This window comes from Haemaphysalis longicornis, unplaced genomic scaffold (assembly GCF_048455015.1).
Source record: "Haemaphysalis longicornis isolate Haplotype H1 unplaced genomic scaffold, Haemaphysalis longicornis Haplotype H1 scaffold_6, whole genome shotgun sequence".
Lineage (NCBI taxonomy): Eukaryota > Metazoa > Arthropoda > Arachnida > Ixodida > Ixodidae > Haemaphysalis > Haemaphysalis longicornis.
This window is the reverse complement of record NW_027526407.1, coordinates 62,390,416-62,409,476: the sequence shown is the minus strand read 5'-3', so window position 1 is coordinate 62,409,476 and position 19,061 is coordinate 62,390,416. Positions and strand designations below refer to the sequence as shown.

General features: G+C 44.9%; 2 protein-coding genes across 3 annotated transcripts in view; both read left to right on the top strand.

The window, feature by feature from the left end:
- Positions 1–4,368: 4,368 nt before the first annotated feature.
- Positions 4,369–16,073, top strand: LOC144141589 (uncharacterized). Of its 2 annotated transcripts, XM_077673133.1 has the most exons (8): positions 4,369–4,548; positions 6,263–6,476; positions 7,552–7,647; positions 9,572–9,640; positions 11,048–11,182; positions 13,563–13,691; positions 14,486–14,557; positions 15,802–16,073. In XM_077673133.1, the coding sequence occupies exons 1-8, from the start codon at positions 4,517–4,519 to the stop codon at positions 15,874–15,876; spliced, it is 822 nt and encodes a 273-aa protein (XP_077529259.1). In that variant the 5' UTR covers positions 4,369–4,516; the 3' UTR covers positions 15,877–16,073. The 2 variants fall into 2 exon arrangements, with proteins under 2 accessions (XP_077529259.1, XP_077529260.1); XM_077673134.1 differs by lacking the exon at positions 13,563–13,691 and having other exon boundaries at positions 4,382–4,548; positions 15,802–16,072.
- Positions 16,074–18,803: 2,730 nt separating this feature from the next.
- Positions 18,804–19,061, top strand: part of LOC144141587 (uncharacterized) — a 66,027-nt gene continuing 65,769 nt past the window's right edge. Inside the window, exon 1 of the mRNA XM_077673132.1 lies at positions 18,804–18,862. Within this exon, the coding sequence (XP_077529258.1) occupies positions 18,831–18,862 (32 nt within the window). The 5' untranslated portion in view covers positions 18,804–18,830. The remainder of the gene's footprint in view (positions 18,863–19,061) is intronic.

Genomic DNA, 19,061 nt, shown 5'->3' with positions numbered 1-19,061 from the left:
TTTAGTAATTTTGAGAATTGCAAGAATGCTGAAGGATAATCGCTATTGATCAGAACCAGTTGCTCCTTTCGCCTTTCGTAATGCTCGTTAAAACACAACCGAATCGGTATTCACCAATTTAGAAAACTGCGTCCCCTTCATGGCAAACAGTGCAAAAAGGTATAGCGGCAAGATGTGTACATTTGGTTTTCACGTTTTTAAAACTTAATTTCGTCGGTTCCGGGATACCCAGAAGGTGCTGTTGAACAAGTTAGGCCGGGCGAAGGGAGTGCTCATTGGATGCGAATCTGGGCCAAAACCGGCCTAAAACAACCGTCGCTAAAGCAGACAACGCCGTCCAATTGCAAACGCACCCGCCGGTGTGAGCAGGTACCTGGGCGCGGGAAACGGTGGTCAACCATTCGCCGCGCCATCTAGACGATGCTCCGTGAGTGAAAACCGCCTTTCCCCTCCCCAGTAGCGTTGGGATTCTCTTGTCGCGCACGCCACAAAGGAACCATAAGCTGATAGAGGTACAAAGCTTTGCTTTAAAACAGAATATCTGATTTTTCTTGTAATGCGTAAGAAATCATTGCCGGTTTTCAGGTTCATTAACCGTTCTTAGTGGTCTTTAAGGGCAACATCAGTTTTGCTTGGAGTAGGGAAGTTGATGATGGTGCATGTTTAAGCGCAGAGCAATGAAACTTACAAGACCCCGAAACACAACAAAGGAACCAAACAGAACGGGTGATGTGCGGACTGGAAAGTTATTTCCTATTCATGTGGGTGAAAGTACGTATGCAAATGCTGAAACTTTGTACCCCACTAAATGCATGTTGAAAAGTCATTTGTGCTGTCCTAGAAACTGTCTTTCTTGCGAAAAGAAAACAGATGAGGTCCTGGCGCATTTTTCCTCAAGGCCCGACACCATGTAAATTGCGTGCCTGATTTCCCATTTTGTTCTGTTCCTTCACTTGAATAAAACTGCCGTATTGTGGGGTGCTTGAGTGCAGCTATACTTAGCACAGTACGGTGCAAGAACTCCCGGAAGAGCCGTCTGCTGTCACAGTGCACGGCGCCTGTTAAGCCACTCATTTCAGCAACGTCAAGAGTGCCCTTTGCACGACTTTTAGTGTAAATGCAGGACTTTGTAGACTGTGCAAAAGAGGAATTTAAACCTGCGCTCTCTCACATACTCCACAAAAACCTTCTTATACATAAGTGTAGTCTCTTTTGCATTATATCGCGTTTTCTCTAGCATAATGCATAGACGCACAAGACTATTTGGTGCGGAAAAAAACCCTGTAACTCATGCTTTACCTTCTTTTCGTACATGAATGGGCGGTACCTCTGCGCACGTCTGTCTGGTTCCTTACATGGGGTCGGTTTTCCTTTCGGCATACACGGGAGACGTGTATCAATCGACACCAATTAAGCCGCTATTTCTGAGCATCGCTCTTTAGATGCTGGGGCTGTCTGCAATAGCACGAAAATACCATTTTTATCGATTGTGTCAGACACGCTATGGTTAAGCTGCAGTTCACCAATTTTGTGTGTGCCGAATGAAAAAGGAAACGCTGTTTTCGTCCCTTTCATTGTAACACGAGGACTTATCCTTCTTCCAACTTAAAAGGACCCTGCAACACTCTTTGAGCAGTGCAAGTAAACCTGCGGGACGTTTACCTTATACTGCCAGGAATACATCAGCCGAATATTACACCTGCGCGCGAAGCGGTGAGCCCGCAAGTCGCTGTGAAAGACGCGTAAAAACGAACCGCGCTAGCTTCAGTTCTCATTATGCACCCTCGCATGGCCTAAACGACATCATTGAGGCCATGGCTGTCCATTGTCTGTCACTGGTCAACTTATCGGCGTATTTCCCTCATTTCCTGTGACGATCCGCCGTCGTCGGCGCTGTGTACGAACCTCTTCTATGGCTGAACTTGTAAGCAAAATTTCGCCGTTTCTTTTATGTTTTGAGTGCACGCGACTTTCAGTGATGAGCTCAATACTTCCCTTTCAACCCCACTACTCGACAACAAACATTTATTTCTTCAAAAACGCCCTACCAGCCCAAGCGCGCTGGCGAGCAGGCAGCGATGCCTGCTTTTATATGGCACCAGACCGGAAATAGACACCTCCACGTTGCGGAGAAAAGGAGAAAACTCCACAGCATGTGATATATCGAAGGTCGCCGAAAAGAATGCCGCCAGCCACTCCCCTATTCGGGAGAGAGGTCGAGTTCATAGGGAACGATTATGCGCGATTTCTCATCGCGCATAGTTTCGGTAAAAGTGAACGGATTTTCATAATTCTTGCGGGAGGAGATTACTGGGCTAATAGACTTTAGCCCTAAAATACATTCCTAGTAGTCGATGGTAAGTGCTGCAGGGCCCCTTTAATTGTGGAATAGAAGTATTGATAGACTGATTGTAGGGCTTAACGCGCCGACGCGACGCAGGCGATGCGGCGCGCCGTAGTGGAGGGCTTCTGATTAATTTTGACCACCTGGGGATCTTTAACGTGCGCCGAAATTTTGTACATACGGGTGTTTTTTTCCTTTTCGCCCCCATCAGAAAAGCGGCCGCCACGGCCGGGACTTGAACCCGCGACCTTGTGCTCAGCAGCGCAACGCCTCAGTCACTGAGCCACGAATAGAAGTATTTAACGCAATCATTTGTCGGCAACTCGTACAGGAATGTCAACACTTCGTGTGCGTCATTAAACATTCTCACAACATTCTGTAGTATATTTATTTATTTATTTATTATTTACAGATACTACCTCAAAGCCCCAATGGGTGGGAGTAAATTTCAGGTCTTCTGCTTATCCAGGAATGCGCCGCAGTGTTTCGTGTCGCCGTGAGGGACGATGCACACTCCGATATCCGAACTATGTACAGTTTATGTACAATAATATTTACAGGACATATGCAAGGGAGCAGAACTAGCCCACAGCGGGGCTTAGAAGCTTGCCGGGATCTAGCCGGTGCAAGATAAACTTTATCTACGACCTGCAGAAAGTTCGGGAGCAAAAGATCACCTTCCTCTCGCCGGGCTCGACATAAATACGCTCGCTGAGGGAAGGGGAAAGGTTAAAGAAAACAAGAAGCACCAAGGCCGGGTACAATACTCTCCGACCGAGAGAAAATCGGAGAAAATCCATGCATGGTGGTCGTGACCCAACTTTTGAATCACCGCCGCTGCTTCTTGTCCCAGGCCGAACACGGACCTGCTCGTTTCAGTAAGCGCCACGCGTCAAGGCGGCCTAATTGTTAGCGGCCCATCCGAAGGGTGACGGCCGTCTCCGCGTCTGCGTCGTGAGGGGCGCCCTGAGTGCGACGACGTCCATGGTTAAACATTACAGTGGGGTTTTACATGAGTGGTATTGAAGCACAAAAATTACAGAACAACCGAACAACAAATAAGTTCACCTGCAGTATGGATTCTGGTACACCCGCACACTGAAAAATCGTCCATAAATCTGAAGCACTCAACAACGCCACCAATACGAAGATTCTCCTAAAAATCATGGCTCCCCGCGTCGAATGAAGCATGCGATGCAGAACCCAATGCAGATGTCTTCTATCTAGACAAATTCTGCGCCCCCAAACTCGGTACACACGGCCGTGAGATCCGGGAAAGGGGAGAGGTCGAGGAAATCTCTGGTGTTTACACCAAATTCATGTTGGAACCTCACCCATCCATACGCATCCGTGTTTTCGATAATTTAACCTCCATAAGATATCGATAAAACTCTACTTATACGCAATATGTGATGGGCAGAATAACATTGAAATAACATTTGTATTTCTAGGAAAGCCACGAGGGAGAAAGTCAGCTTTAATTCACCAATTCGGTAAGGTCACTGCAGAGTAATTCGATAAAATAACTCTGGAGTGATCTTATCGAATTGGTGACGTTAAACTCACTGCTTTATCTCAAACGGCTTTTCTAGATATACAATTGTTATTTATAATTTATTCTGCGCCCCACTTATTTTGCGTGTCAGGTCAACTGTATAAATATCTCATTTCGGCACTACTACAGCCCTGTATAGAACTGGCAGTATAAATAGATAAATACCCCAAAATACATAGTGAACACAGCATAAAAAAATTAAATGAGCATTTTTATGTACTAAACTACCACAATCAGCTGTTCTTTTTTACAGTTTAGTTTTTCGTTTCTGATTGCACTGGTTATTCGAACAGGAAACTCCACAGCTCTACCATCAGTCGGAACCCACCAAGGCTTTCCTTGCAAAGTAAACACCATCCTTCTTTTTTTGTTTACTTTCCGCTCTCGGCAACTCAGGGCTACGCAGTAGAGTTGCAAAGAGTGATTCACCGCCTTTGCCAAGCGTGGCTGGACAAACACTGTGGACGGAGCGATGGCGTGCCGCAAGATAACAAAAAAAAAAAAAAAACGAAACCCATATTCCCGCTTTATCGCTGCTCTGCACACGGCCCTCGGCCAAACAGTCCGCCGTCCCGAGCAGAATAGCTAAGCGAAGTTCGGAGTCGGAGCTGGTAAATATGGCTGGCGAGAATACGGATGCCCCTGACAGGTTCGTTGCAACTTTTTTTTTCCTTTCCATCCTCTTGTTAGCACACTATAGATTTGTGCTTGTCACCCTGGGTGCTGGTGTTTCGTTGCTAGGTCATAGCAAAGTTTGTCGCAAGCACTTTGTTTTTATGTTCGATCCAAGCGGGTAGTAGGTGTGGCTTCCGTATGCATTTTTAGGGCGGCAGTTCTGCAGTTGCCATACCATTTGGCTGAACAAACGGCATGTAAATATCATGAATGTCGATTCTTCTAACAGCACTGATTAATATCTATATAATTACATGCCCATATAACACGTCATTGAGTTCGGGCTATGATGCATGTGAGATTACACTTCATCTGCAAGAAAATACGCAGTACTGCCGTTCTGTATAATTTTGAAAAGGGTACTCTCAGATGCGACGAGCGTGTTTACATTTGGAGGTACAAAAACCTTGTCGAAAAGCTTGTCAGTAGCGGTGTTACTAGAAAGAGCATTGCTCTCGTTTCAATACACAAAGCGCCTTCTGGAGGCAACACGTCGTTTTAGTAGCCGTAACTGCCTCTCCTATCTCCGAGAGGGAGCCACCGCCACGTCAACTCCGGCGCTTGTGTCTTTGGTAAAATCGCGCTGCAGCAGGTGCACCAGGTGCACGTCTTGAGGGGGCTCTGAACGCCGCTAATTTTAGTAAAAGCTGTTGCGGCAGGGATCGCAAATTGGTGATGACGTTGGTTCCGCCAGAAGTAAAAAGGTGTAGAACTGCACAAGTTAAGGAGAAAGCCATAATTATAAAACAGACAATGCAGGAAACAACAACGTACTTGTAGTCTGAAACATGACTGGCAGATGGCGCAGAAATACTGACGGCAGGCTCAAATATTCGGACTTAACATGGCTGTCGCACGATTACAACTTGGGGCAAAAAACGAACGCTGCCTTGGAAGTAAAAAAAAACTTACGTACAACATCGAAGGGAGAAAATGAAAAAAATTGATGAGCATAAGTATTCATACCACGCCACTCACCCGGTTGAGAGTATCACTATTATTAAATAACCAGGTTACGAGTTGCCGACCAGGCCTTCGTTACCAAGTATTGTTGGTGTCCAAGACCCGAATCAGCAAGACGAGGCATCCACTGCATACAGGAAGGGGAGAGGATAGGTTATGGATTTGGAGATTTCTGGAAATAGGAGTTTGTTGGCCCTGAGCATGGAGGGGGGGGGGGGAAGGGGGGCTGTGAAAATAGAAATTTGTCAAAAATAAAATGTTTAAGTTAGGCCGACCGACAGCGAGGAATACCCATAATATTGGCAAAAATAGTACGTATTATTAGTATGACCATGAACTTCGCCTATGCACTCTTGACGCGATAAGCTCAGCAACCTGAGCGGCTTATCTGCTTTATGATTCTTCTTCGTTTATACATTGTTTGTGCCTATCATTATCCTATTTATCTTCCTTTTTACAACGCGAGATCATTATCCGCTTGCTAGGACGGTTGTTGATATGTTGCAGCCATGCCAGGCGCTCGCGAATAAAGCAGACCTTATCGTTCCAGCCCTACTTTTTCAAGCGATCGCGAGAATATTTAGAGGAAATTCTAAGTGTGTCGAACAACGCAAATGATAGAGCGATAGCAGTGAAAGGTGTCAACCCAAAAGGAAACAGAAAATACGCAAACATATCCTAAAAAATTGAAAGCACTTTCATTAAGATCTGCCTACCTTTTGCAGACCATTCATCAAAATAATTGTGCAGCGTCGCTACCGTTTGACGTGCGAGCTTACCAGCGTTGGCGCAGCGAACTTCATCAGATGCATTCATTGCAACGACATTGCAGAAGCTGTTTTCAGCCTCAAATGCAAACACAATCTCTGTGGAGAATGCTTTTTCCGTTGCATTCCTTACACATGCGTTAAGGATGGCATCAGTACAGAGAAAGGGCTGGTAAGTGCCTGTGTTGTCTTATTTAATCCACCGAATGAATTCTGCTATTCATTTAATGTCGTTTATTATGCAAACAACTTCGAACAATACTTTGGTGTTTCGGTGCGGTGGTTTAAATTAGGTCAGCAAGTTCTTCCTTTTAGATCATGCTGACATTTGTTGCTTCCATTCTGAGCATGTTTTTTCAACCACTCTTCGCCGCCACGTGTTCTGCACTTTATTTAATTAAAGGTGCTCTTACTCCCACTATATTATATGAGCGAACGCCAACCGCGAAGCCAGGATATCAAGGCTCGTCAGAGCTGGCCTTACCTAGACGAGGTGAGAGTAAAAAAGATGCATAATAACCGATATATTGTTTCATCTGTTTCACATCCGTATCACACTGCGTCCTTTCATTCAGTGCCTCACTCTTGCAAGCTTTGCATGACTTGAGTTTTGACTTGTTTAGTGGTCTTGTGCACATTAAAGTATATACCTGTTATGAGTCTTTAAAATGGCTGCTACGTATTTTTGTCGACTAAACTTTTTTTGAACACTCCGGTTGTAGATAGAATTTGTGGCCAGTGGTGGAACTCTTCTTATGTTGGCCTGCACTTAAGAATATTGTTTATAATTGTGCACAATATACGAGTCAATAGAACGATCACCACATTCTGTGTGTCAATGAGAACTACCGACACGTTGGCAAGAACGGTTACTGTAGCGACTCATCTCGGGGGATCACAAAAAAGCAGATGAAGTTTCTGGCTCCTAACACCCAAGAAATAATCAGGCATACATATACCGTACTATATACACACGGTTTGTCGCTCCCAAAGCTGCGCTCTTGATAAAAAACTGTGGAATACTTGTTCTGATCAAGGATAAGATCTTAGTGACCACTTTACAGGTAGCACATCCATGACCTGACCGTTGAACAATATAAGCCGGTGTCAAAGTTAATTTTTCTATTTGTGTGACCTTCGATAAAAATGTGCTCCGTTGCGGCTGGTAATGCAAGCCATCATTTCTAATATTATTTTCTCTTATGCCGTTTTACATAGCTCAAGCGACAACTTTTCTTTATTTGCAGCATAGAAGACCAATTCTGCGTGTCATCGAAGGTTTAACCACGACAGTAGTTCAGTGCCCGGAATGTAGTGACAACTTTGTGTACGAAGAATTCAAGGTGCGAAAAATTCACATTCCATCCCGGTCTCTGCCGCTATCAGGTTAACTCTTAGTTTCGGTTTATACTTCGTATAGCACTTACTGTCGTGAGAAACAACAAAAACATAGATGACATGCCCACGTTACCGCTGTGGCCTGGATTTTTGCAATTTACGGTCAGTTGAAGTATGCGAAACTACGCACTGGCAAGAACTTGTGAGGAGCTTTTTACGAAATGAGCCAAATTCACCTAAACCTCAATTACGGAAAAAGCGAAAGTTTATTCCCGGACCTTAATGCAGCGCGTTATAAAGCATTAAGCAATATGTTTTTCAGGTCCGTTAGGGGAAGTTTATGGCCACAAGTAATTAAAAATTATGCCGTGACTTTGAGCAATATTGGAATGATAAGCTTGGATTCGGCACGTATTGTCTTGGGACACTCGTGTTCATGCGGAATTGTTAGAAAACGTTTCTTACATTGACTTGCAAGATTGATGCGATTGCGTTTTGGCGGAAAAGGTATTCAACATATGCAAGAGGGTTTCAACAAAACCGAAATTATACACGGATAGCAGTTCAGTGCTATTAGCGAAATTTGCAGCTCTTGTCACAATCTTCCGTAGGATAATTTTCTTTCGCGCGCCTCAAAGCACTCACGAAATAAGCAAGCTCTTCTTTGCCTTGTAAAGAATTTACAAAACGCTTCACAAGAAGGCTGCTCGTATCTTCTTCACCTTAATTTCATTTCATTTCATTTCATTTATTGGTACCCTCAGGAACGGGAGGTATTACAGAGGGGAGTGGTACTTGCACATGGGGGAAAAAATACAGAAGTGCAGCATTAATGTAATACTGACTGAGCACTTATATAACGGTAACACGCAAGTACTTCACGCTGCCGTCAATTAGAAACGTGCGATGCGAAGCTTGTAGCGGGGCTACAACACAAAAATACGCTGCAAATGACACCACAATTACCTTCTTCAAGGTTTAGAAAGACGGGAAACGCCGCGGATGAAGGCAAAAAATAGTTGGAACTAATATCTTAGCAGCGAAGTGTCAAAGGTCTTACCGACCTCGGTGGCAAACAAAAAACGATATATATGAAAGAGTGTCCGCGTAACCCTACAGTGCAAAAGGTTATGATATGCGTTCTACAATAAAAGACTTTACGTAAACCTGCTGTCCTTGCTCTACTTCTGAAGATGTCTGCTCAAGAATGGGTCGGGTTCATCGGCACTATATTGAACGCCAAGAGGCCCAATTTGCCAAGCTAGGTGACAGGACAACATTTGGTGCCCATTATGGTCGCTTAGACTGTTGTCACAAATATTTGTGTGGTCTTATTTGCTTTGTTCAGGCGTTGAAAAACCGACACCATGGAATGATCGCGATGCTCCACTTGTACTTATTTTGCGGAAATCCTGCAAGTCTGGACAGTTGTGCGATAACCTGCATGCCTTTTTTTGTCCCATAAAACCAACGCCAAGAGGCCCAATTCGCCCAAGGAATGTAACAGTACACAATGTGGTAGTGCATTTCGGTCGCTTAGAATGTTGCCAGGAGCATATATATCGTGTCAGTTGCTTTATTAAGGCGTCAAGGAAATGGACGCCAAAGGGGGTTCGCGAGTTTACACCAATGCATGCTTCGGAAAGATGATAGACCTACGAGAAAGCCTAGAGTGCTATAACAAAAAACTTCGAATAAAATGTTTGAAGACACATTACGATTATGTGTAAATTCATCGGTAATGAATGTGCAACACTAAATGAAGTCCCTATAAAGCGGGAAGCTCATGTTGAACGAAAAAAAACACAAGATGTCGTACTCATTACATACCCAAAATTACTTCAAAATAACCGCTTATTTTTCAGTGCTTTCAAGTATACTTAGTGTTCTCTGTTCACGAGTTTTAACACCAATGTTTTGCTTTCCAAGAGGCACATGGACAACAGTCATATTGGCTTCAGAGATGTGATTGGAGTGCGGCCGTATCAAGAGGAACAGGTGAGCAAAGAAACTTTGTGCTAGCGGTTTTCATAAGGTATTCTGATTATTGCGCTTTACAGATGTGCATTTTGTGAAATTTATTTCCAATTGTGAGAAATTTAGCGCAAATATCGAGGTATATCACGCTGTGGCCATAGAGACGTTGATAACATGCATGTTTTTGTGCTTCAAAAGTCGTACACGCGCTTATAGGGCTAAATGTCCGCCTATGATGTGCATCCTTCCGCGCGCAATGTTACCCACATAGAACTAAGTGCGCATACTCTCTGATGCCCTACTCAAAGATTAGTTACAATAATGGTGCGAATGTCTGTGGTGGAAACACTAGTGACGGAATGCTAATATTTTGTCCGGCACTTCTCCTAATGCAAAACAGGTATCGACCTTTTAAATGTATACGAACTTCGCATTACTGAGAGCACAAAGTGAATAAGCACTGATAACGTCGACGACTTTATGCTGACATTTCGAGACAGGGCAAAAACTCGATCCTGATATTCGTATTACCAAGCTTAGCACACGCATCTTACAGTGCGCAAACAATCCAACGAACTGTACCTATCGTGTTTTGCTTTGGTCTTGGCCTCAGAGCGATTGTCAATACTGTTACGCGGAGGTGATGAAAATGAGACGAACCATATAACTGTATTTACTCTGCGTCTAAAGTGCCCATGAAACACATTGGGCGGGCAAGGCCACCCACAACTTCTTCAGCGTGGCTTCGTCTGAGCGCAACGCCATGACGCGCGCCTTCTTCGTCGAATCCTCATGGCTTGACTGTACCCTATTCGCGTTGGCCAGCGTATCGGTCGAGACCGAGGTAGCATGGCGAGTGCGAGGAAAATGAAAGACGTGAGGAGAAAAACATTAAAGAAATTTTTGCCGCCACTGATGACTATCATGGGGTTTTCGAACACTGGTCCAGTAGCAGTGATGACAGCAAGAAAATGACGAAGCAGTGAAGTCTGGGAATCACGCCGGACGAGAGGGCGAGATGCTGCCCTGTATTTACACTGTGTACAAATCCATTACACAGAATGGGGCAGGCAGGCCACGCGGCCAGCACAGCTCTGTCATCATCGCATATTTTGTGCACAACTCGATGCGGCACTGGCGTCGTTATTGTATTCACGTGGCCTGGCAATACTGTTAATTTAAAGCAGTGCGCTTTGCATTCCTCCGTCAGAAGGTGCAACCGCCTAGGGGGCATGCACTTCACAGGGCAAGGGTCGTACATGTTTTTTGCGCCTTGTTACTAAATGGTTGCAGTTTTTCGACAAGTTTTTTCGCAGAAGTTGTGTTTGCGCATTAATGCATCAGCATCGTTGGTCATTACGAAAGTATGATGACAAACCAGTGATTACTTGAATGTCACCTTCGGCTTTGTGTTTTGTTGCACTTCAGAAAAAATGCGGTGAAGTACCTGAAACACCAACCGAACCAGCTTCCAGAGAAAACGAACCACAAGGAGACGGAACGGACGGAGGATGTACGAAATTCCCGCAATGTCAGGATTTATGCGACAAGAAAGACCTGCAGGTAATCGTAGAACTTTCCAAACTTGCAGGACTTCTCCTAAGTAAGCATGTGGGAAGTCAGGAGAATAATTTATTAGAATGTGTGGTGGGGTGAATTGGTCAATCACTACAACACGTTTAGCGGAGCGATGACAACAACCAAACACAGCGGAAGCTACTCGCAACAGTTGGGTTTCAAAACCAGCAGGAGTATTTGCGTTCATATATAACACGCATAAAGAAAGAAAAAGTCATGCTGGGCATGTGTGTGGAGTGCACACCAGAAAACGCGTATAGATAGGGAACTTCATTGGTGTATACTGGTAAAGAGGGCTCGCTGATGCACATTGTAGGCGTTCAATAGACACCAGGAGCTTCTTAAATACCACGCATGGTTGTATCATGGCTTTCTCCCGCAATTTTTGTTTTTTAGTAACTCGGCTGCACAATCACAGTTGCTACAGAGAAAAGAAAAATGCCACCCCACGGTATTTTTCGACAAGCTGTGCTCTGTAGCCGTTCACTAACACATCGACTGCTGCGAATGTACTGCGGTGCCGCTTGGCACGCTATGTACGTAACCTGAAACTGCCAATTGGGGCATCGAGGTGTTGCGTATATGAGAATGAGTACAGGGCATATGAAACGCGTAAAACCAATGGTGCCTACCAAGGCCTTGCACTGCCCCACGCGTTTGTGTTTTCTTGACTGGAAGCTTAAGCTATAGATCGCATTACGACAGAGAGGACGTCAAGCAGGCGTTCTGCTACTACAAGCGCAGGACACCGGCTTTTTCTTCACAAATCTTACAGCGAATTACAGAATTCGGTATCAAAACAGGTCTCTATAAAGTAGTGTGATGGCGGATCGTTAGCCCATGCTCTCTAGATGTCCCCCAAAACACACCCTTTGTGGCTCCTGAACGGCTCCTTTTGGACACCCGGATGATGGTCGTATTAGAGTGTCCTCGCCACAACTTCAACTGTGCATACCGTGCTAGGTGAACCCTTACAGTGCCGTGAAAAGACTTTATATAAACCATCTTCCCCTACCCTTTTTCCCGTGTGCCACAACAGGGCCTATTGGCCTCCTCCGACAATAGTTATCCATTCCATTCCTGAATGGGCCAAATATTTTTTGTTTCAAAAAAGCTTTTTTGAGGGTCGTAAACATTAGTTTACTTTCCAAAGCTTGGTCTTTCAAATTCAACAAGGTTATGTTTCGTCTAAAAGGCACCGTTAAGCGTTGACCAGTACTCCTCTAGATGTGTGAGCTGCACTTTGCAGACGAAGAGAGGTTCGACGGCAGTTTTGCGGCTACGGGCGGGGAAACCATCTTGATCGATCAATGAACTGATTGTTTTCGCATTCAAATTATGTCTTTGCATGCTACGTGACATCACACAGTCACCGAGAATGAGCTGGCAAAGGGAGTTTTGACGATCTTCATAATATTACAGGTGTACCTATATAGCCTCTAAATGGTTACCTTCCCAGTAAGGCATTCGTGCGAAGTGCTAAAGCCTACCCTGAAATATCTGGAGTGTTGACGCTAGTGTTCTTTAAAGCTGCTTTTCCGCATTTTGCTGTTCAGCGTGGCTTACTCGTTAACAAAAAAGTAAGTTTTTGATTTTTTCACGCCGTCATCTACTTACTAAAACCAAACTCAGTGGGCGAGCAACACACAAACTCTGCGACCGAACCCACTGACGTAGCATAGCGAGACGTTCTGCTTAGGCATTCTCACGTAGCGATTTTGGTAAAAGCTACTTGTATGTGCATTGTCCATCATGTAGTCGCACTTTCTTTATAATGAGGATTTCAATAGATAGAAAGCACATTTTTTGGCACCTACGTAATCTGTTACAGGTTACATATCTAACAGTTTACTGAAGCGCAAATTAATCCCTCCCTCTCTACGAAAGAAAAAGGGGAATTTCGAGTGCTATCAAGAGCTCAGAAACGGCGGTAATGGTGTTTCGCGCCAATGTGGAGTACGGAAACAAAGAACGGAGCGCGAATTCAAGACAGCAGGCTTGGTCGTGTTTTTTTTTTTTGCAATTGTTCTGTCGCTTTACTACGTTTGCTGTGTCCAGGGGCGTCCGCGAATGTGTGTGGGCAGTAAAATAGGCATACCTTCTCCATTTCTCCACTTGATATGGTTCGCCTCCTGAAGGTAAAAGTGCTGCATTTAGGGAAATGAAAGAGGGATGAAAGTTCTGCCCTTCGAGAAGAATATGTTATCCGCTCCTCACGCATGAAAGGACAGGATTGGTAAAACGTGTGTAGCTGCGTATTTCTGTTTGAGCGCGCCGGCACTATAAGGACATACCTTTTATCTTTCATCGTTCTGCACAATGCCTTGAAAGGAAAGCTATCTCTCGCACACTTTCATCTGTACAGGAGCACGTCGAAAATTGTCGATGGAACCACTCGGAAGCTCTGAACTTATCAAACGGAAAAACGAGTCCTTTCAGTCAGCCTGCGGATGCCTTATTTTCGCAAAGAGAGCTACATTCCACATCTGTAAAGGTGGGAAAGTGTCATTTTGGTCGGTGTAAGAGCTGTAGGTGCTTCAGGCTTTCAACTGTAACCGCCGGAAGATACAGGGTTTCTGAACAAGCGAAACAAGACATCGTTTAAAATATGCTCGCCCGTAGTGCTGGTGTCTATCTCGAGTAAACAATTGCAACCAGTTTGGTAGGTTTCAAGCAACAACGTGCTTATATTTATACTAGCTACGGAAGCTTTCCTTGTAGTGATCTGACATAAATATTCGGCTTGGGCTTGGAAACTGGAGTGAAATTATAGCGGTTATTAAAGTGGTAACATTACAAAGTTTTAATACGGTAATAGGCGTAGACGTACCTTAAATAGTAATTTAACAGTAACCACAATTACGGTTATTGATTGCAACTTCTCACGCTCAACAATACTTCGCCACTCTTTTCACCTTGGCGGCGATGAAGTAAGTTCAGTAAACGTCATTCGAGATGAGTCCACATAGCTACCGTATTGTTCAGTTATAACATTCGGGATAAACTCTTACGTATTACAACACAAACTACGGTGGAGGCTTAACTTGCGTTTGGAGAATGCGCATCGCTAATGTTCCCGTTGTAAGATAAGTCGTAATTTCTTCAACCCACTTCCGTAACATTTTGGAATTTTCATTGCCGTAATTGCAGATATTCTTATCATCGTAGGGTTTTAAAATCCCAAAGCAACTATACGAAGATACAAAAAATATGGCTTGATGCATTACACACTATTTACGAATCACAATATACACATCGCTAACGTTTTTCTTGTCATGTCCTTTTCAGAAAGCCAGTGCAGACAGTGCCGTAGAATCGACAGAAGAAGGCGATATTAAGATGCTAAAAATCACACTACAGGTGAGCTGTTTTGTAGAACTTTGAACCACACCCGTTCCTACCTTCTTTGAACGTACAAAGGACTGAATACCACTTCGGGAGGTATTTTACGACGTAAGGATAAACGATTGCAAGTTACATCTGTTAACTGCGCCGAACAGTCCTTCAACACACTACTGCGGTGTGTGCCGAAAAGCGAACACTAGTCGTTGTACCTGTTTTGTGAAAATTTCTAGTAGAGCGGGAATGATATATCCGAAATAAAAAAAGACACCTCGAGGAATTAAGATCCAAATTTTATAGCGAGACATATAGCAGAATAGCAATAAATTAAGCCAGGAAATAAGGCACTATGAGCAATGTAAGAGGATTATTGTAAGAGCCCGAATGTAAGAGCCCGTCGCGCATTAAAGCAAAGCGTTCCGTTCTTATTAGAAGATCCTATGATTTGTAGGGATCTTCGTTCTGCTGAGTGAATAATTCCAGCAATACTCAGTGTAGACACACACTTCGAATGGTGTCAGGTGTTGTAGAACCACTACTCGGCGTTGCACTCCTGGGCACGAGGTCGCGGGTTCGATTCCCGGCCGCGGCGGCCGCTTTTCTGATGGAGGTGAAAAGCAAAAACGCCCGTGTGTGCGAGATTTCGGCGCACGTTAAAGAACCCCAGGTGGTCAAAATTAATCCGGTAACCCTCCACTACGGCGCGCCTCATCGCCTGCGTTGCGTCGGCTCGTTAAACCCTACAAGCAATCAGAACCCCTACTTAGAAAATTAGTATGGATTTTCAAAGAACAAACGACACACTGATATACGTGTTATAATTAAATAATCCGCCGATATTCCATTCCTCTGTGCTCTAAAATAATCTTCTCTGCGTGGTTCATTTTCATTTTTCAGTCGTCATTCATTCTGCCTTCTGGTTTCAGTCTCTCCACCATAAACTCATGCCATTATAGCCCTCCCCACATGTTTTAACACGCCAGCTGTTGCCCTGGCTTGCCTCCACAGCTGTCAGAAAATAGGTGCATCTTTCTTTTTTTTATTTCACAAAACCTCAAAACTCGAAATTTCTTTTTCCTATGCCCCAGCAAAACCTGTTTTCAACTTTCTATACACATTTTATTTTTACTTTGGGTGTTCAGCATTCCGTAGGTATTTTTAAAGTGCCGAAACGCTCTGTCCGGGAGGATCGCACACGCCGTTATAAGCTACTTAATTGAAATTTATTTTGTGTTTACTTATTAAGCCGATGTTTTTTTCAGCAACTAGAAAAACGGGTCGAGGCACTTGAGCTACCCTTACGCCGCCTCATCGAAAGACTTAGGAAGGACGTGTGAACAGAAGCATGACGTGATGTTCTTCTATGATCTCTCTCTTGAGAATTTGTGGGATGTTGTTTAAGAGAACTGGGGATACAAATACCCATTTTATTGCCTTTGTAAATAAATACAATAAATACACAGTTCTTGCTTCAGATTTGAATGAAGTAAGGTCGTGTTTCTCACTTTCCTCCTCAAAAATGAAGCAAGCATTTTTATGTATTTTATTTAAAGGAGGCGTAATAAATGTTATCCTCTCTCCACACTTCGTGTCGTCAATTGTTGGCGTTATGTTCCGTATCCAGAGAGCCGAAGCTGACATTCGCCGTTATCCCGTCACTGACAACATTGTACAGGCATGAACAGCGAGAAGGGACCTGACTGACTCAGCAGGCCAGCGTAGAAACGAGAAAAATGAGTATTGAATGCACGTCCATCATTTGCAGGCGTCGCGGATACAAGTCCGGAGGCGATTTCAGAGCCGCCTGTTAAGCTATCGCGTCGCTATACTCAAACCTCGCTATACTCAAACTTTACGGGATATAACGTAATAACGGATACAGTGAATATAAATGAAATTCCCCTTGAAATGTCCATAGATATCAATGCATTTGAAAACTCGTTGTAACGAAGTAAAATTGACATGTCAATGGATATAACGAACAAAATTAGTCCCCCCCCCCCTAAATAAAAAAATTCCCCGCATTTCCCCGAGGGGAAGAATGTGAAAGTGCGAATGCACGAGTTGAATTTGCGCGGTTCGGTAATGTTCGCGAAAGAGAGATCTCACACACACAAGCAACTACAAAGAAAGAAAGATGGATTTATTCACAGACACCTATTTGTGTTGTCGTTGTACTTGATTGCTAGAGCGGATCTCAGCTTTGAAATTTCGTGTCAGTACTCCTTTAAGCGGGTGCATTAGCCCTTCTCACGCCCGATTCCTGGCCAATCCCCCACGTGGGTATGTGCCATGTCAGCGGCCAGGCAGCGCGCGCCCATCTCCCCCCGTTGCTAGGGAAGGCGAGGAGCGCGCGCACCCGCAGCTGTTGCTATGCGGACTACGGTGGCGGACGATTCAGGCTCGCTTAAGAAGTGCATTCGCACTTAAAAATGCCCTACCATGGTGCGTGAAGTATTCCGCGGTGTTCGCCACTCGTTTAGCGCGGCTGTTTTAACCCTCTGGCGTCAACCTCATGGCCATTCGCAGCCACGCCACACGCGGCCGAGCGAGGCTACCTCCTCGCTCAGCCAGCGGGGATGAGCGAGCGGGCTGGCGGGCTACGTGACCGCAGGGAGAAGCGGCGCAAGGGGGGTTCCCTGAACCGCGATGCCGAAGCGGTGACTACGGCAGAGACGACCGTCCAATTGTCGCACATGTCACTTAACAAACAAGCGATGACGCCGTGGTCTCCCATGCACACACGTTCGACCTGCCAATGTCAGCGCAGGCACTCGATGGGGTTGACCGTCTACGTCGCTTCTAAGGCCCCCATGGCTACGTCAAAAACAGCATCAACGCCACGGCCACCACTGAAGAGCAGGTCTTTCGTTTGCCGTGTCCGAAACGAAGGATCATCGTGAACTTTTTTTCCAGCTGTTTCTAGCGGACAGCAAAATAGGCAGTGTGCGCTTTCAGCAAGCAAAATATTTGTCTTCTGGCGTGTCGTGTGTCGCGTAGCGGTACAGTTGGCCGCGAGGTGGTTTCCTTCTTTGCATGATTACAGTTCTGCACCCAACTGAGCATACATTGCCGTAAACTGTTATAAAAGATGTAACGAAATAATGGATATAACTAAATATTTATGGCACCCCTTCAACTTCGTTATAACGAAGTTTGGGTAATAAGCATTCACCGAACCCGAGAAGCGTTGAAGTGGGCACCAGCAGCCAGTCGACACGACATTAACGTCAGTGTTCTGCCGGCACAACGCCTCTGTTTAGTTTAGTTATCTGCTTTTTACAGCACGTAACATTGTCATATGACGGCTGAGAATTAGGATGTGAAAGATAGAATGTTTTTTTTTCTTTAAAGGAACACTAAAAACAAAAAGAAACTCCGGTGTTGCGAGACTGGCGGCACTACCTGACCCCGAAAGGTTGTAAGTGTACGTGGCCCTGTGTATATCCCGCCACCACTTTGGGCGCAGAAAGCGATTAAAAAAGCCTGGTAGTGCGACGATATCATCAAGTTATCGGTGAACGCACAACCAAAATAAGCGCTACAAATGTCACAAAAAACCCCAAAGACAATATTTTTAAAGATGCCAAACAATTAATCTCTATCAGGGAATCCGAAAGGGTTTTGACGGTTGTTTCGAAATTTACTCCGAGTAGACGCATCAAACGGAAAGAGCAAGACATGTGGACAAGACAGTGAACAAACAAGAACCTGTTTATGTTTGTTGATATCAGGACATTAAAGCTCTGCAATATGTTTACTGAACACTTTAGAGCACCACCGGTCTGTCTATCACTGCGAAAACCGCATATTGCGTATTTTTATTTGTACCCGCCGCGGTGGCTCAGTGGCTAGGTCGTTGCGCTGCTGAGCGCGAGGACGCGGGTTCGAATCCCGGCCGTGGCGACTGCTCTTCTGATGAAGGCGAAAAGCGAAAAGGCCCATTGGTACGATATTTCGGCGCACGTTAAAGATTCCCAGGTAGTCAAAATTAATCCGGTACCCTCCACTACGGCGCGCCTCACCGCCTGTGTTGCGTCGGCGCGTCAAACCGAACATTTAATCAACATTTTTTTTTGTAATCATGCCACACGTCTTAAAACGGAGAGGGGTGACCTTAACTGACATAAAAGAGCGTTGAAAGTTTCGGTCTCCGGGGATAACGGCCGAAACGAGGAACGCAGCATCGGAAGGGGGAAAAAATTATCATCGCTATGCACACGGTACGGGGCCAACCACTCCTCTTGCTCACACAAGATAGCGACCCGGTTATCCGCCCGGCCGCAGCAACATGGCTGCGAAAATGGAAGGCGGCGACAGAAGGTTCGTTGCGTTTTGTGTCACTTGACATTTATTTCTCGCGTGTATTGCCTTTTACGTTTTCTTGCATATTCAAAGTAGGCGTCTGGGAGAACATCGTCGGTATAAAAGCGTAGAATGTTTAAGGGTGGAAGTTGTGCGAACCGATGGGCCGGAGAAATACAGTTTATGACACGGCCATAGTTGATGGTTGAGGAATCTT